We start from the raw sequence: 25,438 nt of genomic DNA on the forward strand, positions 1-25,438 counted from the left end.
CTGTTTTAGGTTTAATTGTACTTCTTTTCCAGTATTTTAATGTGGAATGTTATTGACTTGAAATACTGCTTTGTTAATGTGTTTATAGCTGTATATTTCTCCCTAAAGATTGCTCTAGCTGCATTCCCTAAACTTTGGCATGTTATGACTTCATTTTCATTCATCTGAAAGTATTTTCTAAATTCCCTATGATTTCTCTTTCACTCATTGGTTATTTGGCGTTTTGCCTAATCTCCACAAAATTTCTTTCTATTGTTGAATTCTACTTTCATTTTTCCTTGCCTGTAATTGTTACATTAAAAAAAAAAAAATGCTAACATCTAGTGCTTAGTAACCCAGAAAAGAGGAGTTCCCACTGTGTGGCTCAGCGGTAAAGAAACAAACTAGTAACTGCAAGGACGCGGGTTTGGTCCCTGGCCTTGCTCAGTGGGTTAAGGATCCAGCATTGCTGTGAGCTGTGGTGTAGGTCACAGAAAAAATACAAACACCACTCGGATCTGGTGTTGCTGTGGTGTAGGCTGGCAGCTGCAGCTCTGATTTGACCCCCAGCCTGGAAACTTCCATATGCTGAGGGTGTGGCCCTTAAAAAAAAAAAAAAAAAAAAAAAGGCAAATAACTCAGAAAAGAGAAGAACCTCTCAATGGGTCCCAGGGTCCACAGGTAAAGCATTTCTCAACAGGGCAATTCTGTTACCCATGAAATGGATATTCGGGAATTCTCTTGTCCTTTGTAATGATCAAAGGGAAGGATGGTCAAATGATCAAAAGGTTTAAATATGGAAAAAAAGAAGAAAACTGAAGTTTTAAATGCAAGACAAGACTCTGAAATGCTTTCTTTCTCCACCTGGAATATTTCCTCCTTTAGACAAATAAGGAAAGCCCTCAAAACTTTACTATTTCACTTAAATACAAATGAGGTTCTACAATTTGGGTGGTGTCAGAAAGAAGTTCTGGAACTCCTTCGACTAAATTTTCCCTCACCATTCACACATCACGGATTAGGCATGTAACAGACCATGGATGCTAGCTGCCATTTCCTCCCTCAGGCACTTTTTCTTTACTTCCCAGAGACGGTGGGACATCCCTCATCCCAAACCTGGGGCCACGTGACCCTGTGTCTGGAGAGCAGGCCAAGCCTGAGAGATGGGCACCTGACTCTAGAGCTTCCTGGGCTGTTACTACTGATGCGTGGGGATGCACAACCCTAGGCCTTGCCTTCTCTGCCAGTGGGCCGGTGAGCCATCCCGAGTTGCAGGCTCCCGTTTCGCTACATGGGGCGGCCAGTGCCAAGGGCGGCCTCCTCCAGCTTTCCTCATTCAAGGCTGGTGAATTGTCACAGAGGAGTGACAATTGGATTTACCTATTTTATCTTAGAGGAAAGCAGGAAAGAAAAGCTTTAAGTTTCAGACTAGCTAGACATGGACTCAACAATGGTATCTGTTCAGATTTCGCCTGTCCCTTAAGAGCCATATGTTACAGGCTTCATTCTTAAGTTCTGATCACACACACACATACATGCACAGAACATGATTTCATAAAACCATGGGGGAGTCCATCCAGTTTTAACCTAAAATAAGGCAACCTGGTTAAAATAACTGAGCAAAGAGGACAAATTTAAAATCCAAATACACTCCCTTGCAGACGACTATGCAATTCAATTGCCAGTAAGATATTGAATATTCTTTTCTGAATCACCCTAATTCAATGTACAGTACAGTATGTACTGCCTGGGAAAAAGTTCAAGTCATAAATACTATAGGGAAATACCTAATAGCTCAGAATGGCCTTTTCAAGTAGCCAATAAGCTCCAAAAGACTGCAAAAATATTCCATCTGCTGAGGCATGAGCTATGTGTCCAGAATGAGCCCATCTCCTGGTCACACCCCACCCTCCCTGCTCCAGGACTACCTGGAACTGGGTCTTAAGGAGCTGGCAGGCAAGGCTCCTCTTTGGACGCCAGATGATGGTGGGGCCTCTTCCCTGCAGACTGTGGTCGGCAAGGTGGAGGCTGCTGGCCGCAGTCACAACAGCTGAGTTGATCTGTGATTTCTGCCTTGCCTGCCAATGTCAGGCCCAGGTTTGCTGATGTGTTTGTGTTACTGTGCAAGATGCTGGCGAGAGGCCATCTGCCCTGCGTGTCGGATTCCAGACGCCTCATGATTATGGCAGGGACCGGGAGGAGTATCCACAGAGCTAGCGGCAGGATTAGAATAAAGAGGTGCTAACGGTGTGAGCTGGGAAGGTAAAGGAAACTTTCGGGAACTTGGTGGAAAGAGAGGGTTGAAGAAAATTAAAGGAAGATCAGGGGAAATAAAGGAAAACAAGGGGAAAAGACAACCATCTCTGTGGAAGGTCAGAGAGTAACAATAATAGAGAAAGGCTTTTCATCTTGCCAGATTCAACAGCGTGCTGCACGCTGATTTCTTGAATAAATTTACACCATTGGGTTCTGGGCTTTTCTTCCGGTTTATAGGCTCTGCCTTCCAATCATGCCCACCTCCACCACCAAAGCAGCTGGTTTTTTTCACTGGACCCTACGCTTCTCCAAGTGTAAGGACGTGGCAACACCGGATGCTTAACCCACTGAGCAAAGCCAGGGGTCGAACCTGCATTCTCACAGACACTATGTTGGTTTCCTAACCGCTGAGCCACAACAGGAACTCCCTAAGGACAATCCCTTCACTTTTCCTCACATACTGGCCTAAGTCTATATACATTTTTCTTTGGTCTTTTTTTTAGGGCTGCACCCGAGGCATATGGGAGCTCCCAGATCTGAGTTGCATCTGTGACCTACACCACAGTTCACAGCAATTCAGGATCCTTAACCACTGAGCGGGGCCAGGGATTGAACTTGCATCTTCATGAACACTAGTCAAGTTTGCTACTGCTGAGCCACAATGGGAACTCCCTAAGGACAATCGCTTCACTTTTCTTCACTTACTAGCCTAAGTCCATATTACTTTTTAAGAAAGGTTCATGAAACTTGAATCATGCTATGCAATAATTCAAGTTTTATTGTCCAAATATGTGTATGTGTATACATCTCCACATAATATATACACATATATGCATATTGTGTATTATTTGTGTGTATATAAATAAATAAAACTGGCATTCACAAGAGCTTTCAAATCTATCAGATCACACCTTTCTTTAGCCTAGCAATAAACATTCTTTGGTGAGCCATGACACTTCATTTTCCTGTGTCCACTCTAAGAAACAGTACCAAGTCAGATGGTTCAAAAGAGAAGAACAAAACCAACACAATAACACCAGACTAGAGTAGGCATCCAGCTAATTCTTTTCTAAGGCTCTGAGGAAAATTCCAGGTGCTGTCTTCTCTTTTATCAATTTCGCTATCTCTTCCGCTTTTGGAAATTCCACTCATTCTTTAAGTCTGATCCACATGATTTTATGGAGTCCGGAAGAGAATGAAAGGGGGTGGGAAAGAAAGGAGAGGGGTAGGACGAAGAAACCTAGTTATTTATCACATTACCTGAGAGAAAGACCTTGCCTATCTTTCACCTCTAAATACCTTGGTACCTAGGACAAGGTCCAGCAAATGAGAAGACGTTCAATAAACAGGTTGTATAAATGAAATCACTGACTCTGCACTGTGTACACAGGGCCATGCTGGACGGTTTTTAAAACAGCACAGAATAAATGGGCAATAAAAAGTAACTCAGTATAACACCATGCCCTCCTTTGTACAATAAGAGAACGTGATCCCTGAGGTGGTACCTTCAGAGCTTGAGCTCACGCTGAGGCTGTGATCCCAACATCACAGCGGGCAAAACAAGGGTAGTAATAACCTAAGGCAGTGCCAGCAAACTATCCTTCATGGGCCAAGTCCTGCCTGCACATTGCACAGCCCAGGAGCTAAGAATGGTTTTTACATTTTAAAAAGGGTTATAAAACACAACAAAGATAAAGACAGCAGAGATTGTATGTGGCCTGCAAAGCAAAAATATTTACTATCTAGTCCTCGATGGAAAAAGTTTTCTGACCCTTGTTCTAAGGAGACACTAAAAATGTACTTCGGAGATGACCTTTAATCTAAAGTGTGTTTGGCTGGAGTTTGAGTTCAAACATAGTGAGACTGTAGACTGGGCTCTATAAGCATTGGGAGCCATACACACAAGCTTGACATTCTTTGTCCAAGCTGAGAGCAACTCCATAGCACCAATAGACAGAGTCTGCACCTTTGTTTATTCATGCTTGTTCATGTGACTTTTTTTTTTTTTTTTCTTTTTAGGGTTGCATCCTTGACATATAGAACTTCCTGGGCTAGGTGTCAAATTGGAGCTGCAGCTGCAGGCCTACACCACAGCCATAGAAACGCAGGATCCAAGCCACATCTGTGACCTACACATCAGCTTGTGGCAATGCTCAGATCCTTAACCCACTGAGCAAGGCCAGGGATGGAACTGGCATCCTCACCGGACACTATGTTGGCTGAGCCACAATTGGAACCTCTCATGTGACTTTGCTGTAGGTGTTTTCCTACATTATTTTCTGGTTAGTTTTGCAGGGCAACAAAGTCTTGTCCTAGAAAACTGTGGGTAGAAAAATCATAAAAGTGCTACACTGGCCACTTGATGTAATGACCAGAGGACTTTGTTATGGCGCCTTGAATTCATCTGGAATCTAGTTGAAATACTCAAGGTGTGACCTCTCTTCTGTCTTTAACTAAATCTTGGAAATCATTGTCAATTCAATAATGATTTCCTGCTCCATTCTCTCTCTCTTCTCCTTCTGTGACTCCAATTATACTTACATTAAAATGGCTGCTATTGCTCCCCAGGTCACCGAGTCTCTGTCATTATTACTGATGTTTTCTTTCTGTTTTCCAGACAGGATAATTTCTTTTCTTTTCTTTTTGGGGCTGCACCAGAGGCATATGGAAATTCCCAGGCTAGGAGTCAAATCAGAGCTGTTGCTGCTGGACTACGTAATAGCCAAACAACACCAGATTAGAGCTGCATCTGTGACCTACACCACAGTTCATGGCAATACCAGATCCTTAACCCACTGAGCAAGGCCAGGGATCAAACCTGCATCCTCATGGATACTAGTCAGACTCATTTCTGCTGAGCCACTACGGGAACTCCCAGAATGGATAATTTCCATTCTTCTGTCTTCAGGTTTACTGTCTTTCTTTCATTATCACCAGTCTGCTTGGACCCACCAAGTGATTTTTTTTTTAAAAATTTCAGATATTGTATTTTTCAGCCCTAATATTTAGTTCTTTTTGAGAGCATTTTTTCCCTAAGGTTTCATGTGTGTTCACTGATTATGATCATATTTTTCCTTACGTCTTTGAGCATAATTATAATAGCTGCTTTGGAGGGCTTGTCTTCTAATCCCAACATATATGTCACCTGGAGTCAGTGTCCATTATTTGCCTTCTCTCATGAGCATGGGTCAGATTTTTCTGTTTCTTTGTATGACTAACAATTTTGGATTATATCCTGAACATTGTGAATACCATGTAAATCTACAGCAGTGCTGTTCAATAGAAATGAAATGAGTCACATGTGTAATTTTAATTTTCTACTATCCACATTAAAAAAATAAAATAAATAGCTGGGTTTAATATATTGATAAATTGCAGAGTTCCCATCATAGCACAGTAGAAGTGAATCCGACTAGGAACCATGAGGTTGCAGGTTTGATCCCTGGTCTCGCTGTTCAGTGGGTTAAGTATCTGGTGTTACCATGAGCTGTGGTGTAGCCCGCAGATGCGGTTCGGATCTGGCATTGCTGTGGCTGTGGTGTAGGTCGGCAGCTACATCTCTGATTGGACCTCAGCCTGGGAACCTCCATATGCTGTAGGTGTGGCCCTAAAAAGACAAATATATATATATATATATATATATATCATAATAATACATTGCATTGGATTCAATGTATCCAAAATATAATTATTTCAACATGTAATTAATATTAGAATGTATTGATTAATATATATTCTAACTCTTCAAAATCTGGTATGTATTTTACAATTACAGTGCATCTTGATTTGGACTAGCTATGGCTACCCATGTTAATCAGCACAGCTCTAGAATGTCACTCTAGGAGAATACTCAGGGTTTGTCCAATACAAGGTTCCCCATCATTATGGGAAGCAGAATCCTTGATGGACAGTTTCTAATCCTTTTTCCTTGGTATTCTGCAGAGGCATGGGGCTACTCTTCTCCCTCACACACATGCCTTACTTAATCAGAGCAACTCTGATGTCGTGTTTCAGATATTTCACTTCTATGCATGATTTTAAAGTATTTTGGTACTAAAATAGTTAGAAAACATTAATGACTGTAAAATATGATTCTTGACTGGGTCCCCAGGGTCTTTCTGCTCAGTCACACCCTTGAATCCATGTTGACACCTCTCCTTCTAGAGTCCCTTACCCTACTTTCTAATCACATCACAAGGGCCAAACTCCTTGCTTTCAGGAAAAGAGACTATGCCTTCTGATATCTGAGTCTTCACACTGACAAGTCTTTCCTTCTTCTGCCCCATGTATGTGGTGTGTGTGACTGATAGACAGATCTATTGATGGGTTTGTAGAATGGCTCATACCCAAGATGCTCAAGACTCCCCAAAGTGAACTGTTCCTCATGGCCTTTAGCATTAGGGTAGACTTCCATTCTTTGTTGCTGTTGTTGCTGTTCTTTCTCTGCCATCCCTGTGGCATATGGAAGCTCCCAGGCCAGGGATAGAATCCAAGCCAGAACTGTGACTTATGTCACAGCTGCAACAATGCTGGATCCTTAACCCATTGTGCCAGGCTGGAGACTGAACCAGTACCTCCAGAGACAAGCTAGATCATTAATCCACTGCGCCAGAGCAGGAACTCCTAGACTTTCATTCATAAGTTGCCAAGGTCTACATAAAATCAATGAAATGAGTCTAATTTTGCCTTCCCTCCTGTCTTCCCTCTTTCCTTCACACACATTTTACCAGTTTGACAACAAAAAGAGGGTTGGTGCAAAAACCCAATGCTTTGTGAAACTTTTGCGCTAGGCAAGTGGTACAAATGGAGCTTGAGAAACCTTCCAAACTGCCAGGTCAAAAGTCCAGTCTCTTTACAAAAGCTAAACAGGCCCTAACCTGCTGCACAGAAACACAAAACAAAAACCATGCATCTCAACCTGGGGGCAGAATGGGAGGCCGGGGTGATACTACACAACATAACACAGCAGATACAAAGTCCCACTAAAATGGAAACAAGGAGGCTTAACCAAGAAACACACTCCACATAGCTCATCCCAGCTGACGGCCCAAGAGAGCTCACTTCAGAGCGCGAGAATAGCACAGTGGCTGCGAAAGCTGGGGTTGGAAACAGAAGTTCTGATGGATCCCAAACACCAAACACCAAGATCTGCACTTAACGATGTTAACTTTAGCCACTGAACAGGCCAATCACAAACACGAACCTGTGTACACCTGCTCATGGGCTCACATTCTGACACCAATTTCCTTTTCCCCAAGACAAAGGACTTGGGGGAGGTGACCTGTACCAGTTAAGAGTGTGTGAAGATGGGTCATGGTGAGGACCATACACGTCCATCAAAGTAGACAGAAATTCAGCATTTTGAGAAAGCAGAAATCACTCAGCCGCAACAACAGAACACAGAGCGTGACTGTGGAACAATCACCCCTTAGTCACAGGCACTGCTTCCCTGACCCTGAAGGGTCCAAGCCTGAGAACATAGCTCCTTACCGTGACTGGCATGGGTGCGAGTTGCACCTGCGGACCTGGGGCTCCGGACGGCTAGCCTGAGGACAGTCACTGTCATTCACCAGAGTTGTGGTCTTGTTAACAATCCGTGTACAGGATACAATAGTTCTGCGTTCCCCTGGAAACCAAACCACACAGAACTGAGAGGCTGTGGTACCCACCCGTGGAAATGCCATTCATTCAGCTATGGAGGAGAGTTCAGGTGCATCTTTCAATCAGTTTGTCATTTATAGTGACTGTTGGAATGCCTTGTTGGTTGTTAGAGAGGGAGAGCCATAATCTTAGGGATGTGGGTGTGTAAGATATGGCAGGGGCAGCATGAGGCAGGAGAGAGATTCTAGAACAGGATCAGAAAGAAGCAACACTTCAGATCATCTGAGTTCTTGGACAGTCGGCAAGTCACAGAGGCCAGAGTTCTGATATGGGTCTTTAAGTTCCAACAAAGATTGCCAGGCTTTATATTTGTCGATTTGATATGTAAAGTCTATGGCGATCTGGTCTTGATTAAATACCTGTACAATGGCCCTTACCAGAGATGACAACCACCTATTCCAGAATTCCTACTTGCTAGAGAAGAGTAAGAAGCAGAAAGGCTAGTCTGAAGGAGGCAGACCTGCAGGCTCCAGAAAGGTAGCCTACAGGCAACCTGAGAATTTTTCTCCCATCAACTGCTGCTCATGCCCAAGCATCATCTGCTTTGGGGAAGCTTCACTTAACCAGTCACCCCAGCTGGATGGAGTCATTCTCCTGTGTGTTCCCAAAGTACCCTGCACACTGCTTGTACAGGGGGGTGAATGATGGGGAGCTAGGAAGATGGCCTCTAGAGCCAGGCTTTCTGGGTTCAAGCTTGGCTTGATTACTAGCACAGTGAGCATGGTACTTGATACTTGGCCACCATGTTTCCGTGCCTCAGTCTCCTCCACTGGGCTGGCTCCCATAATTTCCCTTTAGGGATGGTTAAGATGAATTGATACATGTAAAGTGCTTAGAACAGAGTCTAGCAGGGGTTAACACTTCATGTTGGTGACATTCTTTTCTTTTCTTTTCTTTTCTTTTTGTCTCTTTAGGGCCGCACCTGCAGCACATGGAGGTTCCTAGGCTAGGGGTCTAACCGGAGCTATAGCTGCTGGCCTACACCACAGCCACGGCAATATCAGATCTGAGCCGCATCTGTGACCTACACCACAGTTTACGGCAACGCCAGATCCTTAACCCACTGAGTGAGGCCAGGGATCAAACCCGCAACCTCATGGTTCCTAGTCGGATTCGTTCCCACTGCGCCACAATGGGAACTCCCCTGTGACATTCTTCTTATTGTTATTATTATTGGTATTCTTTGGGAAGTGTCACAATAAAAGGTTACTAGGAAGTCAAGCACAACTATAAGGATCTTGCACCTCTTGATCCATTTGTCTCCTGGGGAATTTGTTATATAGGAATGACGCACAGTTATGGAGCCCTGAACTTGTGTGGGCACAGAAAGCATGGAGCCGCCTCAAGCCAGATTTCAGTTTGGGCTTCAGGTCAGGGAGCTGGGAGGCATTGGTGCCCTAAAAGGCCAGTAGTGACAGCAGAACAGCAACCCCCTGCCCATGCTAACTCTTCCACCTGGGACAGTCTTAGTTTGCAGCAAGTTGCCCCAGAGGAAAGGTTTGGTGCAATCAGGGGTTTGGGTAGAATGCAAGGGTGACAGGGCTGAGGGTGGAATCCTGAGGCTGTGTCAACTATCCTGGGGCTCCTGGAGGAAGAGGTTGAGAACAGATAGTGGACAAGGACTGAGGACAGTGAGCCAAGATGTGCAGGGAGGAAGGGAATTCACCCTGGCAGTGTCTGATGGGTCCAGTTAGACTAGAGCTATAATCCCTATACTTGAGAAGTGGGGAGAAGTCACTTAAATGGAAAACAAATCTCTACATCTTGGATATCTGACATGCATCATCTTAGCATCAGCATCCATGCAGGCTGGAGTGTTGGTGAGGCCAGCCCACCCTCTGGGTTGGCGTTCCCAAGTCCAGGTCAACCTTCTGTCCTAACTCTGTGTCCGTCAAGATTCACTCATCCTGTACGCCTCCCCCATGACCCTGCTGTGTGTCCCCTCACGGTGACAGCACCTGTACCAAGATGCTGTTGGCTAAGAGTTCAGAACACTTGCCACCACTCCTGCTAAACAACACAGTAATGGCTCTGTTGTTCATATGGATGTTTGCAGTTTGGGTCTCCTCCCCACGGTGGGCAGAAGGGCTGATCATCCTGTCTTAGGTACAGAGAGAGTAAGTGATTTGCTAACAGATGGGGGCAAATCATGAAGTCAAGACTCGCACTCTGAATGTTTCACTGGATGTGGAAGGTTCTTCTTTCCATTTTCATTGCATGTCCACTGGTTACTGTGGCCAAGAGGAAAGGATATTTGAGGGTCAGAAACAGCTTCTGGTGCCCCTCCAGCAAACAGCAACAGATGAAGGTATGTTAGGTTCACTGCCACGGTCACCTGTCCCACTTGTGACACAGACATATATCAGCCAAACCTCCACTCAGGTCAGAGTCCCGGGGCCCTGTGCTACAGGCAAACCAGCTGGGTGGGTACAACCCCAACACAGTGAGTTTGGAAGACCCTGACCAAGCCTTCGGCAGAGAGATCCATGGACGTAATGGTTTTACGGGTAGCCTCTCCCAGGCTCTATGCATCAGCCACAGGATGCTCCGAATTCACTTCTCCTCCCCCTGGGGGAACCCCATACCCAATGAGCCCATTCCCCGGGTTCTCACCTCCTCCACACTGCACACTGCACCCCTCCCAGCCGCTGTGGGTCCAGATGAACAAGGAGTCCTGAGGTTTTTCTGGCTCACTTTGATTTTCAGCAGTGTAGTTTACAGGAATGGTGTATTCGTAATGAATTCCATAATTTTGGTCATGAAATAACAACACCTGGATCAGCAGCAAAATAAAAGGTCATTTTGAAATAAAGTGAAAGCCCATAGGATTGCTGAATATATAGGCCAAGCCTTACTGCGGCTGCCTCCCTGTCAGAGGGAACTCATTCTTTTGGGGGCTTTACAAGAGGTCCAATAGAGGGGGTTTATTTCAGTCTCGGGTTCCCCAGATGCTCAGGGGTACTCCACCCGACTTGACCTAGGGAGGGCCAGGTGGATGGTGCTGGACGACAGGGGCCGCCCTCCCTCCTAAGCATCTCTCAGCCGTCCCAGGGCTTGGGTTGCAGGGTGGGGGAGGGGTGCTAAGAGCAGCCCAAACTGAATAAACATCCACTTCTCTAAGAAAATAGACTTGCAGTAATGCATTTGGAAAAATGCCTCCAGTTTGAAGAAAAAAAAAAACCTCTTTAAAAGAGATCTTTATTATCTCAGTGTGGGAATAAGACTGGTGAATTGAGAATCCATATGAAACCAATTTTATGCAATTTTGTAGCCACGTATAATTTGTGTGTGCGTGTGTGTAATTGGTTTCAAATGCAGGTCCCCATGGCTTTACGGGTGCAAGCAATGTGCACACCTCGGTTAGAGGACAATGTATTTCTATGCAGGGGCACAGGGGCACCTCTTGTTTCTAGGCTTAAAAACGTGAAGTCCTATTCCAAGAGAGAAAAGTGGTCCATGTTTGAGAGGGCAGAAACTTCAGCTCTGGCAGTTGCTGCTTTCCCGGAGTTTTGTTTATCATGGTCTGAATGAATCCAGGCTGTGCATTGGCTTTCACGGGCTGACGATTCCCTCACAGTTTATGAAAGCTTTGGGGAAAGAAGGGAAATAGACCCATCTCGGTGTTTGCTAGCAAAGCAAATCCACGTGCTAACAGGACGCTGCTCTCTGGGTTTTATCTTGTCTTTTGCTTCATCTTTTAGTTTCTCTGAATGACTAAGCAGGAGGATTTATCCCACTGACTTATTTAGGAAATGACTTAATCACAAAGAAATGGCTTAGGTACAGGTTTTTAGGAACCAGAAGTCAACTTGCAAGGCTCTAGTAGATTTAGTGGGCTGATAGATTTCTGGACATTGATGTCATCTGTGGAAACTGGCTCCCTTCACTCTCATCAGAAAGTGTAACAGGGTTAGGGCCATTGTGGGTGATACCTCTGCTCACATGCAGAGCTGGTCTCCTCAGGAGATTTCCTGGGAGGAGGCCTGGGAATCTTTGGGTGCCACCTAAGCTTGAATGGCTGCAGTCTGCCAGAGACACAAATTAATGGGGAGAAAAGAATCTCTAAGTAGAGGCTTTGGCAAACATGGAGGACAAAAATGTGCTTTGATTATAGACACAGAAGCTGTCATAATTCCTGTTCTTTAGAAAGAGACATGGAATCAATAATTATGAGCTATCAGAAGTTAGCCATGGAAACTTCTGGACCCTGACGCAGCACATGGAAGTCCCTAGGCTAGGAGTGAATCAGAGCTGTAGCGGCTAGCCTACATCATAGCAACGCAGGACCCAAGCCGTGTCTGCAACCCATACCATAGCTCTTTGGAGGAAATCTCCTGAGGAGACCAGCAACGCTATATCCTTAACCCAATGAACGAGTTCCCTGGAGATCTTTAATGTTCCTCAAAGGAACCTGAACCGGGTGCTTCAATGGTTTGCGTGCGGTCCTCCTTGAGACAGTAGGTAAGACAAGAGTGCCCTGATCTGGCCAGATGCCACAGAGACCACCTGGGGAGTAAATGGTCCCATACAATCTGGTTCTCCCTCCATTCCTGAATACTTGTTGCAAACTGAGTCTGGAAAATAAGAGTGATGTTGGTTTGGAGGCAGAGTTAACAGTTCATTTCCAAAAGGCAGTTTCCACTGGGGAGATACAAACTGAGGGGCAGATCTCTGCCATCTGATATTAAAACACACGCTCTGAGTGGGGCTGCCTGCTTAATGAGGCCAAGTCTCCCTGGTCGCCACATATCTAAGCATTTCCTTCCCAGAGGTGGTTCCTTTTGAAAAAGATGGGAGTTCCACCAGTGAAGAGCCAGGGCAAAGTTTTGAGAGAGCATAGTTTTGAAGCCTGTGGCAAAAGGGATGAGATAAGAAAAGACCAAGAGAGACTTGAACAGCAGGTGGCCTGGGAGGAGGCGCCTGGTGTCCCGCCTCCCCCAGGGTCCCAGGGAAAAAGTCAACTGGTAGCTTTTGGAGGTGGCAGTCTCAAGACAAACACAAACGAACAGCAAATTACCATCAAATGCAGTGGCATTTTGGTTGGTCCCTTGGCGGAAATTTTCTCCCACAGGCCCCTTCTAACATAGCGGACCGTCGTGCCTGCAATCTGGAATTCTCCAGGGAGCTCTATCTTCCAGTCACTGTTGATGGATCTCTTACTGGAGTCTTTGAGAGCTAGAAAGAAAACAGGATGCCATGGAATCAAAATCTGTCTTTGGAGCTAGGGTATCCTGAGTGGTGGCTTGCAGGTCTTACCCTCCACCCCCACAGGGGAGAAGGGGGGGCCCTGCAGAGAGAAAGGGGGCTTTCTGTGTGCTGAGAACAGAAGCCCAGCTCCCAGGAGCAAACAGCTCCTGACCCCAGGACCCTCCCAGAAACTGCATCTTCAAGCATGGTCTGCTGTCTCAGAATAAACTCACACAACGGGGGCACCAGAGGATGGAGACAGCTAACGCTCGATCACATTTCACTAGACTTAAAGGGTAGAGGATTTTCTGTCTGATGAACGGATTCTATTTTAACATGGCCAAGGCTACAAAATGGGTTTTGCAACTTTAGCAAGAGTCATCAATTCATTTTACTATTTCCAACTTGGGGCTTTTTAGAGGGCAGCCTAGTTCCAATGTCACTTAAGGGTCTGATGGCCCTAGATTAGTAAAGTACTTGCCCCATCAAGGAAGAAGGGTCATTCTACTAAACATGAGAATCCTGAGCTGCCTATGGATACAGCTGTAACAGTCAGCTGGGGCCTTGTGGGTGGCAGGGGCCTTCGGGGTCACACTTGGCTCTCTCATACTTGGTACAAAGTGTGTTGGAAGAAACAAGGAATCACCATTTTGCTGACTGGCCATAGCAAAGATTTGGTTTTCCACACAAGTCATACATTTATTATTATCTGAATGCTCATCAGTGACTTTTTTGGATGTTTCCTCACTTCGGTTTGGAGCTGTGTGGTTCCCAAGAGGGAGCACTCTGCAATGAAATTATTTTGTTATTTAGGAAAGGAAAAAAACAAAAAACAAAACCCAAAAAACTAGAACCTACTCTGGCATTTAGGAAAAGGTGGCAAATTCAAGTAGGTGACAGCAAGTCTTATGTCACAAAAAATAAGACCCTCGGTGCTCTCTGCAAGTGCAGCCAATGCCCCCTGATGCCCCCAGAGGCTCCTGATCACTTTGGGACCCTGGTCCAACCACTAATGGTGAAATCAGGTTCTATCCCTTCCCTGTTCCTTCCTATGAGGCCAGAAATAAAATGCCTTCATTTAATAATGATTTTGGATAATGAGAGCTGAAACCCCCGGCTGGGTTGGGACCCAGTGGGGCCAGTCCTGGCCATGAGTTGCTGGGGGATGCCAGCCTCTGCTCCCTTGCCTGAAGCACTTGGTTGATTCAGCAGGCTCTCTTGGCTGCCGAGGGGCAGCCATGTGCTTATGGAAACTGCCAGGAGACCTGGGCAGGGCTGCTTTCTAGCACAGCAGCCTCCAGAATGGTTTCATATAGGGTGGCTTCCCAGTGAGCACATGAGGAACACCAGACTCCAGGGTAGGCTTTGGAAAGAGACAACCCCACCACTTTGAATTCAATGTTTCCCTTCAAGAAATTCTACCCACTATTGACATCTCTTGGCTCCTGCAAGGAGGTGAGAATGTTAGGGTACTCTTGATTTCTGCTCCTTTTTCTCTTCCTCAGCCACTGCCTGCAAGTCGCCATTTAAGGGTCAGGTTCTCTAGATTAGCTCCTCCATATGCTTTTACCCATTTAACTTTCCCAGCAGCTCTCTAAGGTAGAGGATTATTTTCCTCTTTTCACAGATGAGGAAATGCGGGCACAGAGATGTTAAGTAACCTACCTAAAGTCACACAGCTCTTAAGATGTAGAGTGGAGACTTGAACCCAGACAGACCAAGCTCAGCACTCTTTATCAGGCTGGCCATTTTCATTCCCACATTCTTTAAGTTAAAGCCTCAGTCTAGAGTTTTATGACACTAATGTGTGCAAATGTCACACTCGTTCTTAAAGAATAAATTCCAGGCTGAAGTCACAGTAGGATCTCATGTCCTATAGACCCTCACAAAAAGACTAGCCTTACAGCTTTCCACAGCTTCCAGTGCACTAATAACTTAAAAATGTTTTGGGCACGTTAGCTCTTGGGATATCTCGGTAAAGGCTGTATGGGTGTTTGTTGTTCTTTCAGCTTCTCTGAAGGTTTGTAAAATTGTTTCTGGCACATCCCTATGTAAATCTGGTTTTCAGAATCAGTGCAGGCTGGCGGAAAGTAGCAGACAGACAAATGGGTGCCCAGATTCATCTCAGGAAAGCCTCTGATGGCGTTCCTGATGTGGTTCAGCAGTAACAAACCTGACTAGTATCCATAAGGACAAGGGTTTGATCCTTGGCCTCATGCAGTGGGTTAAGGATCCGGTGTGGCTGTGGTATAGGCTGGCAGCTGCAGCTCCAATTTGACCCCTAGCCTGGGAACTTCCATGTGCCATGGGTGTGGCCCTAAAAAAAAAGACCAAAACAAACAAAAAAAAAGTCAGGGAAGTATAGGGAGCAGTTAACACAACTGCCACGGGTCCCTCAATTTTTTTCTGAGGACCTCGTAGCTGGTGCTGAAGATACAGCTCCTGCCCCAGAGAACTCAACGTTTGGAAGGGAGATGGGTGAGGAAACAGAGAAACACGGGTACCCTTTCAGAAGCTCCACAACAGAGGTGAGTCCAGGGTCCATGTGTGTGCAACAGGGCCTGGGGCGGGTGGGGAAGGCCTTCTGAAGGAGGCACACTGAGCTGAGATGGCAAGAAAAGCAGGCAGAGGAGGCAGCCTGGAGCACAGGCAGCGTGGGCAGCTGTCTCCTTACCAAGATCAGTTTCTATGCCAAGCTAGAGGGAAGGAGGCACACTGCCCTGTGTGGAGAAGCAGGAAGAACAGGAAGGGATACCGGGGGTCTGACTGGGAAGAGGAAGTGAGAGAAGGAGAGAAAAGGATTGCTGTCATTGTTAGTGGGGTGGGGATGAGACAGGCTGGGACCTGGGATCCTTTCTGAGTGGCTGCAGTGCCTACACCTGAACAAACGTCTTCTCAAGCAACAAAATAAAAGAAACTGTAAGGGAATAAAAATAACTGCTTGCCTGCACAATTGGAGCAAATTATGGCCAATAAGATACCAAAAAAAAAAAATCTAAAAAGACCAATTGCCACTTCTGAAGAGCCCAGAGCAAAAGCAGGGTACTACACATGCCCCCTGCACACACCACCACCAAATGGGTGGGCAGACCCATTTGGAACTAGCTTGCCCCCCTCCTCCAGGAGTGAGGGAGCAAGGAAACTTGTTATTTTCACTCTGCCCTGCTGCATCAGGGGCCCCAATAAAGTAAAGCCTTGCCTAAATTTCTTGCCTGGTCTCATCAATTTCTATTGGTTAAGGAGGCCAAGAGCCCTGGTCGGTAACAGAGACATTTGAGCATATTGAGAACCCTGCAACATAGATGAGCAGAATGAGTTTCTTCAAAGCCATATGCTGACCACAAATCATGCTGGGGCTGCCCCACAGAACCCATGTCCCACACAGAGACCTGGGGCTGCTCTCCTCCTATCTTGGCCCAACCATCTGCCCTGGTTGATGCCTGCATTCAGTGCTGGGAGCCACGCCCTGACCTTGTTCTGTCTATGGCTGTGAACATCTAGTGTGTTGCTGCCTGCCACCTCCCTGTCCTCCTGCAAATAATGACACCCCCAGGAGCCTCTGGGGACATATCCTCCCCTTAGTCATGTGGGGCTGACACCAAACTCCACCCCAGATCCAGGAGTAGGCCCATCAGCCAACTCTCGACAGTAAGCGTCAATCCTAAGACTTTCATTCACCTTGAGAAGAAACAGCATTCTTTCCATAGGTTGCCCAGAAACTAAATCTGAATCTGCCAGTACATGAGAAGATGCCCCCAGATTAAAGTCAACTGAAAGAGGATAGCAGTACCGGGATAGACACTATTCCCTTTGACATTATTTTAAACCCCTGGATCCAGCCAGGCCTGAAGCCAATCCTCATAAACTGAGAACTGGGTTTAGCTTTCACATGTGACATTTGGAGGCTGGTTTTTGAAAACTCCTGGAGTTCCCTTCATGGCACAGTGGAAATGAGTCCGACTAGGAACCATGAGGTTGAGGGTTTGAACCCTGGCCTCGCACAGTGGGTTGGGGATCCAGCATTGCCCTGAGTTGTGGTGTTGGTCGCAGATGAGGCTCGGATCTGGCATTGCTGTGGCTGTGGTGTAGGCTGGCAGCTATAGCTCTGATTTGACCCCTAGCCTGGGAACCTCCATATGCCGTGGGTATGGCCCTAAAAATAAATAAATAAATAAACAAATAAATAAATACTCCTAACCATGATAGGGGCAGTGCAGGTCAAGAGAGGAAATTACTAGTATAGATTCCTAGAAATCACCCTAGGATCCTTACTAATGTAAGCTTAGTACCCCCCCCCCACAACCCACCCCTCGGAGATTCAGAAGGCCCAGCACACTCTATCCAGGCCTTAAACTCTCTCCTGGGTCCTGCTCCTGTCCAGCACTTTGCTCAGGATGAAGTGGCTCTTTCTCCCTTGGCCTTGTTTCTAGGGTGCTTTAAAAGGATTTACTGGATTATAAACTGAAAACCACCCCACGTCCGTGCCAAAAGTCAAACATCTGGGAGGTCAAGAGTGGGAAGGGCTGGGGAAAGTGCAGGAGGGTGCACCTGGAGCCGATTAAAAAACCATCCACAGAAATGCTGCACAGTGGGGTGGGAGCCGCCTAGGGAAGCCCCGCCTCTGCCAGCAGAGGTGCTTGCTGTAGGTGAGGCACAGGGGACAGATGCAGAGTCAGCTGGGGCTGGGGGCATGCCCCCCTCTTACTACCAGGGCAGGGCCCAACTGGGGGCAGGGGAAGAGACATTTCAGGAGGTGGTCTGCAGGGTGGGCTGGGGAGGCCATGGAGGAGTAAATGCAGACGAGGAAGAGTGGAAGGGAAGTGAGAAAGGCAGGCTGTGGCTCATGAGCTCTTCCAGAACGAGGCCAGCAGCTGCAGGAGGGGTGGGGTGACGGGAGGTATCATATGCCAGACAGTGAAGTGCTGGTGACAAGCTCCTGGGGAAAGGAACTTAGATTTACAGTGCTTATCGCTATACAAGGTGTGTAAATGCACCTCCAATGACAGATTTCAAGTTACCCACGTGTCCTCCATAAATGCAGAGCTCTTCCATTCACATACTGCTGCCCGGGCACCCTATGACTTCTGAAGGCACCTGTCTCTCCTTTGGAGGTCCTGGTCTAGAGCTGCTGAATTGGTGAAATCTCATAGTCACACTTCAGGGGATGGATGTGCATGTGGTGGGTAGGGGTGGCGTGGGGTGGGTGGGAGGGGACTCTCATGGTCCCAGAAAGAATAAACTTTGCATGCCCAAGCTCTGCTGCGGTCATTACCACGGCAGCCGCAAGCTGTCAGGCACTGCAAATGCAGCACCCACCCTCTCCACCCACCTCCACCCCCCCCACCCTCATCTGAAAGCCAGCATCCCCTCCTCAAGAGAGTGTGACCGTGATGCTGATCCTTCACAAAGAGGCAGAATTATAAGTAGGAGGCCAGCATCCATGGGTCACAGGGATCACAGCAAACCTACTGACTCCAGCGTGAGTGGCTTAGCAGGAGTCACACTTTGCAGGCCGTTGTGGTCCATGCTGAGAAGTCAGAACTTCCTGCTAGAATCAGCATTTAGCACCTGCCCTTCCTTTAAAAGGGCAAGACTATGGCCTCAGAAAGTCTGCTGGAACATCAAGATCATTACTGACAGTGAATAAACAGGTTCAATATGGAACCTCTCGTGTGGCCCTGCCAGCTCCAGAACACGAGGGTGCAGATCACTCCTGGCCCATCCCCAGCGCTTCCACCACAGAGCCAGTTTCACGAGAGCTCAAAACTCCAGGGCCCAAGGCCTTCTACATAATGTATTCTTTTCCACCTTCCAAACTAAATAAGTTTGGGATCCCAGAAGTTCTGGTCCCTATCAATCCCTGGGCATCAATGATATAAGCAAACCCCCTTCACCTATAAGCATTTTGAGATTAGTCTATATTGGAAAATAGGATTTTTTAGCCGTAGAAACTCAACAGGACCTGTTAAGATCATTCCAAATGTTCTGCTTTGACAGGGAAATGGAGGGTTAAGAACAAAGGGACTTCCTGAGTGACTCAGTTCTATGATTTGCAGGGGAAGAAATTTTTCACTTGCTGACCCGCCTCAGTCAGAGGCTGGATATAACAGTACTTGCCTTGGTGTGTTTTGCTTAGAAGCCATTAGAAGCCCCTCAAGAGCTAGAGAGACTTTCGCAGGGGTGAAGATGGGTACATGCCCTGCTTTGCTACCAAGGGAGTGTGAAACCTCAACAGCCCCGGGCAGTGAGGTCACAAGGCCAATGTCTGTTTGGTCTGTTTCCATCCGGGCCCTCCCACCTCTCTGTGGAATGCTGCTCCTGGACTTCCGGGCTCTGTGGGAGACCATGAGCCTTTCTTGGGAGCCAGGAGGGGGCATTCCTGATGGGAGGGCTCCTCTTTTGAGCTGGCTGGAGGTCGGACCCTGTCCACATGCCCTCCTCTGGCAGGGCTGTCGTGAAGAAGCTGGGCTCCTTTCTGTCTCTCTCCCTCTTGGATTCCAGTGGAAGACTTGACCCACATTCAACCTATTTCTAATACTGGCCTTGAGTCAGCTCCTTTTATTTCCCCTCGGAGTTCGGCCAGCTCCATTCCCAGCTATGGATGCAAACTGCAGAGGCATTTCCTGTTCCAGGTGGTTTTGAGCAGAAAGCCAGGCAGCGTGGGTTGAAGGCAGGTGGGGGTGGAATTCTTTAGGAACTGCTCCCAGCAAATGTGAGAGTCATTCAAAGTTAGGGTTGATTTCCAAAGCACCCAGCCCCGGGTGGAAACAAGGTTCGTTTGAACACACTTTAGAAACCTAACGAGTGGGGACCACTTTTGGGTTTCCCTTGTGCTCACACCAGGACCCTGGGATCCTGGGATTGATTGCAGATACGATAAGGGGACAGAGGCTGACTCCAACATTCCAAGTAGATCCAGGGTTTCTGGGGAGCTGAGTATTCATCCTGAGACATCAAACCCATCTTGTGGTGGATGCAGGTCTGCTTCTATGAAATCCACATACTGACGCAGTAGCAACGGGCAGGTTTAACAAGTGTTCTTCAGTGAAAAATCGTCCCCCTGACCTCTGGCCGTGATGGCCACCTCAGAGCAATGCTGGGAGGCTCCATGGGTTGCAGCAGGCTCGGGTGAAGTGGGGAGCTTGGACAAGCTCCTGAACTCCTAGAGCCTCAGTTTACTTGTTGGTGAAAGAGGCACAGCAATGCTCTGCAGTACACTGGGGGACAAAGGGTCAGGTTTGCAAAGCAGAGCTGGATTCAATGACTGGGAGTCATGAACACTGATGTCAGTGTAATTATCTGCATGTGTGGTCCTTGGGCTCTGGGAGCTGGAGGGGCCACTGTAGGAGCCGGCTCCCCTGGTGGCATCCACTAGTTGTTACCTGTTGGCTCTCCAATGGGTTCCAGTGAAAAGTCATTTTTACACAAGAATTGTATGTGATCTAAAGGATTCTGACATCCCTCATTTCTTTTCTTCCTTTTTCTTTTCTTTTCTTTTCACGGCTACACTTGTGGCACAAAGAACATCCCAGACCAGGGGTCGAATTGGAGCTGCAGCTGGGGCCTACACCACAGCCACAGCAATGATACATTGGAGCTGCATCTGTGCTGCATCTGCTACCACCTGTTGCAACATAGAATCCTTTACCCACTGAGTGAGGCCAGGGATTGAACCCGAGTCCTCACAGAGACAATGTTGGGTTCTTAACCTGCTAAGCCACAATGGTAACTCTTCCTTTGTCATTCTTATGTCACACGGAAAGGAAGAAGCAAAGAAGTTTATATATTCACCAGATACCCGAAGATGGAGGAATAGTGCTGGGAAGATTCAGAGGGCAGGACTGAGAGCCAAGGGATTTATTCACAGGGCAGGTCTTTGTGGAAGGACCAGTAAGCTGACCTTGGAACTGTGCCAGTACCTCAGATGCTGGGATCATGATTTTTGAGTAGGATGAGGCTCAAAAGTGATGTCAGCACCCCCAAAGGCCTCTGCAGAGCAGAAATGTCATGTCCAGGTAGGAGAGGGCCAATGTACCAGTTGGAAAGGGTAACTTTGGGGGGTGACACTAGGTGATAGGGCTTCTGAAGTAAATGCTGGTAAAGTTTACTTGGTTTGGTTAGATGGGCAGAAAGAGAGGGGTTGGGCCCTTTTGAGAATTCAGTAAAAAGGCCGTCACCCTGAGGAAGCTGCTGAGAGCAGCACAGGCCCCATTTTGGAAGCATTTACAAGCTTGCTCTATTGTAGAGTGTCAGGCTAGACTGGGCCAGCGTTCATGCCAGGGAGGTGGGACAAACCACAGGGCTGCTGAAGACCGATGTGGATGTCAACCTGAGGGACAGCAAAGTCCTGGGCCAGCAGCAGGAATAGCAGCGGCTATTTCAGCCTCAAAGACACAGGCGGAAAGATGGCAGGTGATAGCTGGGAGGAGGGGCAGCTGCCTGGGACAGAGTAGGGACCCGAAGGGGGTTGCCTACCCATGAGCCTGGTAAGGGCAGTTAGGAACAAAAGTTCCTGTTCCCACGGCCACCCCTCCCCAGTGCAGGTGAGTGTTATCTGAGTGTCTGTAAATCCTCCTGACTCCTCATAGCACACTGGCCTATCGGAGGTCTGTTGTGTGTCCGTCCCATTAGATTTTGGGTTTTTCAAGTAGAGATCCTTTCAAAGAGAGGCTTAGATGCTTTTGTAGCTACAAAGGCAGGAATGTGGACAAAGGGATATGTTTTTAAACATCTGTGGTAAAAGTTGAAATAAAAGTGCTTCACGAGTAAACCTCATTTTCACCAGAATAAATTAATTCTTACCGAAGCCAGAAAAAATTCATGTCTTACATTAGAAAAACCAAAATCTCAGAAAGGACCTTGTAACACAGATGAGGAGACATGAGGCAGCACAGGCAAGGGGTGCCTGGGTGAGAGATGAGCCACCTCCAGCGTGAAGTCCAACCCAAACAGGACTGTTGGAAGAGGGCTGGTGGGGGGAGGTGGGGGGACGACACAGTCATAGCATGCCCCATCCCCGAGAACTCAGAGCAGAGACAGGCCCTGCTCCCTGCCACTTCTATCCTGGCCTCCATGGCAGCACTAAGAACAGTTCCATGTCCACTTAGCACTGGAACTACCCTGCTGCTTGAGTGGGGGCCAAGGGAGAGGCTGTGAGTTGAGTTGAGGACACAGAGGATTTTCTCTGTGTAAGAAGGGGTTAAATTGATTTTCTTGGGCTTTAAGCCTGGTTCTGTCAAAGGCAGTGAAGACCAGTGTGGAATGGAATGTAATTCTTTACAAATAGGTATTTTTGCACCTGAAATCAACAGAGTTGGTCACTGGGAACTTGGGATACATAGTACTTAGTGAAAAGCGGTGTTTTGGAGGATTTCCATTTGACTGAGCGTGGTTATTCTTTTTCCAGATAAGCAGTCATCCCCAGAGCCACTGATGGGGGTCAGGAGCTCCTTGCAAGTTGGATGGTGCAAACTTGCAGCCCAGGCTAAGGTCTCTCCTCACACCTTCTTTCACTCACTCTTCTGTCACTTTCCTTCCTGTCCAAAGTTAGTGGTTCCTACTGATCCTCCTCCCCTCTCCCTTCATCCCCCTTGAGGGTGGCTCACTTCAGCCAAATATGACAGCACTGTTTGGTCCACTCTGATTACTTATATCCTTACATGGAAAATATGAGTATAAAATCAATGGCCAGAGAGCAGTCCTTCGGCATTTTCCTGAGCCCAAATCAATGGTCCAAATCAATGGTCAGAACATAAACTGTGAGTCAAATCATTTTTGTTTTACCCAGAAAACTGTGAGCAGGTTTATCCTCCACCACGCGGATCCTTCGAGCTCCAGCTGGAATGATGACAGCTTCAATATAACCTGTAGTGAAAAATCACACACAGGTGAACCAACCATGCCTCCAGCCTTGTCAGAGGCTTGGCAGCACTGCCCACCGGAACCCACACCGCCGAACCACTGCACCCCCACCAGGGTGATTTCAGAGCCTGGGCTAGTAGAGCTCTGAGAAATCAAGACCATCAAATAACAAGGAATAGTCTTGTATGGCCAGACCCTCCTGGCTGCCCAAATTCCAGAGGGCACCATTTGCCTGTATTATGAGATGAACGGTGTCCCTCCCACCTCCAGATCCACAAGGCGAAGTCCTAAACCCCAGGACCTCAGAATGTGACATTATTTGGAAACTGCGCTGTAGCAGATGTAATGAGTTAAGACGAGGTCCTACTGGTGAAAGGAGGACCCCTAATCCAATACTTATGTCTTGAGAAAAGGGGAAAAGGGGGAAATTGGGACACCGACTTGGACACAGAGAACCCCGTGTAAACATGAAGCAGAGATCAAGCCGATGAACCTACAAGCCAAAGACTGACAGAGAACCACCAGACGCTAGGACAGAGGCATGGAACAGGGACCTTCAGGAGGAACCAAGCCTGTGGAGGACTTGATCTCAGACTGCCAGCACCCCTAAACTATGAGGCAGTAAGCATCTCTTGTTTAGGCCACCCAGTCTGTGGTACTTGGTTCCAGCAGCCCTAGCAAACCAAGCCAGCCTGGAATTCTGGTGGCCAGTACCTCCCTGGAGCATGGATGCAGTGCTCCTGGCCACCTCATCTACTGGATTCTTTGACCCTTCCCTGATTCCATGGGATGACAGCAGAAGCTAGGCTACTTGCCCAAAGACAAAACACCTGCCTCAATGCCATGCATGTTTCCTGCTTCCACTGCCTTTTGGGCATTTCTGCAACTATTGCAATAGATATTTTTATCCATTTCCTTGAGTACTTCCATGCATAATGTGGTCTCTCAGAGGCCAGAGTCTTCTGCCCCTGCTCTGACCTCAAATGTGCCCAGAATAGCAGGTGGTTAGCAGCGATTCTGGAGGGAAGGACTGAGGCTGCTGGGGAGGAGGTCAGGGGCTGGCTGATGCCCTGGTTAACTGGGCAACTGCATCAATTAATGAGCATAACTGTGTTCATTGTTGTCACATTAACAACATAATGTTGTTAATTGTATGTCAATTAACAACATAATGGTGAGGTTCTGAAACACAGGCTGGTAATTGTTTTGTTTTGGTTTACATTGGGGTTTAGACAAAAGCAACATGCGTTGGCTTCAGCAATTTAGATGATGATCCCAAATTAGATTGTAAATCTTACCCCTGTGGTTCCCAAATAGGATCATCAGAATCAGCAGGGGAGTTTTCAAAAGGAGAGCTTTCTGGGCTCAACTATGTAGAGATTATGGAAATATCTATTTTGAGGAGTTTATTTATTTCCTCATTTTCTCACAGTAAAAATGGCTTTATTTTCATTACAAATATAGTACATGATAATTCAAACCACAAAGGTGAAAAACTAAAACCAACCTGTACCCTACTGTACTAAGAAAATTACCCTTATTTTGGTGACCAGCCTTTTCAGCATCTCCTCACGCATACAAACACACACATATCACCTTATGTGAACAGGATCTTGTACATGTTTTAAAGATCAACTTTAAAATAGAGTTTTGCTAGGCAATGTGTGCCCAAGGTGCAAAATTCACAAGATATAAAAGGGTACAGTAGAAAGTAGATTGCTCTTAAAAAAGACATCCTATAGTTGGCTTTCTAATACTCTTATCATTTATAATAATTTGTACATCTTGGCTGGGTTTCTATGCAGCTAACTGAAACATGCCATATGACAGTTTTGTTTCTCCCCTTCTGATCTTTAATGCCTGGAACTCCTCCTTTCACCATTCTGGTTGGAACTTACAAAACCACCCTATATGCCACACAAGACAGTGGTATCCTTGTCTTTTTCATTCTGTTGGAAGAACGCCTCCAAAGTTTTCCCACTGAAAATGATGTCAACAGTGAGAATGTGACAGGCATTTGTCAAGTTAGGGAATTTCCTTTTTATCCTAGTTTGTGAAGAGCTTTTGTTAGGAACAGGTATTGAAGTTAATCAAGTGCTTTTTTGTATCTACTGAGATCATCATGTTGTTGTTTTTTCCAAATGATGCAAAGACTTCAGAACAGTTTAACTGTAATCACGCTCATTACGGCTAACACGCTGTGTGGGTATCTTAGCCTCGTCTTTTCTTCATCAATGCATTTTAGTCCATTGCTATTTCTTTTTTATTCTGATTATTTTCCTGTAAGCCTTTAATTATATTTATACCTCTAATATATGACATGTCAGTTCTAAACAAAATATTGTAATCTCTGAAAATTAAAAGATGAGGAAATCAGCATAATTACACTGCTCTCAGCTGACATCCCACTTCAACTTTTAAAATATCACTCCTACCTGGTATTACTTAAAACATTTTCCTTTTGCTAAGATAATTCCTGAAGGTGTTTCAGTTT

At 46.6% G+C, this 25,438-nt stretch overlaps 1 protein-coding gene across 4 annotated transcripts in view; it reads right to left on the minus strand.

The window, feature by feature from the left end:
- Window positions 1–25,438, minus strand: part of ADAMTS17 (ADAM metallopeptidase with thrombospondin type 1 motif 17) — a 395,981-nt gene that overhangs the window by 60,597 nt on the left and 309,946 nt on the right. For all 4 annotated transcript variants that reach the window (XM_013993230.2, XM_021098449.1, XM_005659785.3 and 1 more), the window contains 4 exons: window positions 22,867–22,947; window positions 12,914–13,071; window positions 10,510–10,669; window positions 7,726–7,861 (listed from right to left, as the gene is read on the minus strand). In XM_013993230.2, coding sequence (XP_013848684.2) covers window positions 7,726–7,861; window positions 10,510–10,669; window positions 12,914–13,071; window positions 22,867–22,947 — 535 coding nt within the window. The remainder of the gene's footprint in view (window positions 1–7,725; window positions 7,862–10,509; window positions 10,670–12,913; window positions 13,072–22,866; window positions 22,948–25,438) is intronic.

The sequence above is a fragment of the Sus scrofa genome, chromosome 1, assembly GCF_000003025.6.
Source record: "Sus scrofa isolate TJ Tabasco breed Duroc chromosome 1, Sscrofa11.1, whole genome shotgun sequence".
NCBI lineage: Eukaryota > Metazoa > Chordata > Mammalia > Artiodactyla > Suidae > Sus > Sus scrofa.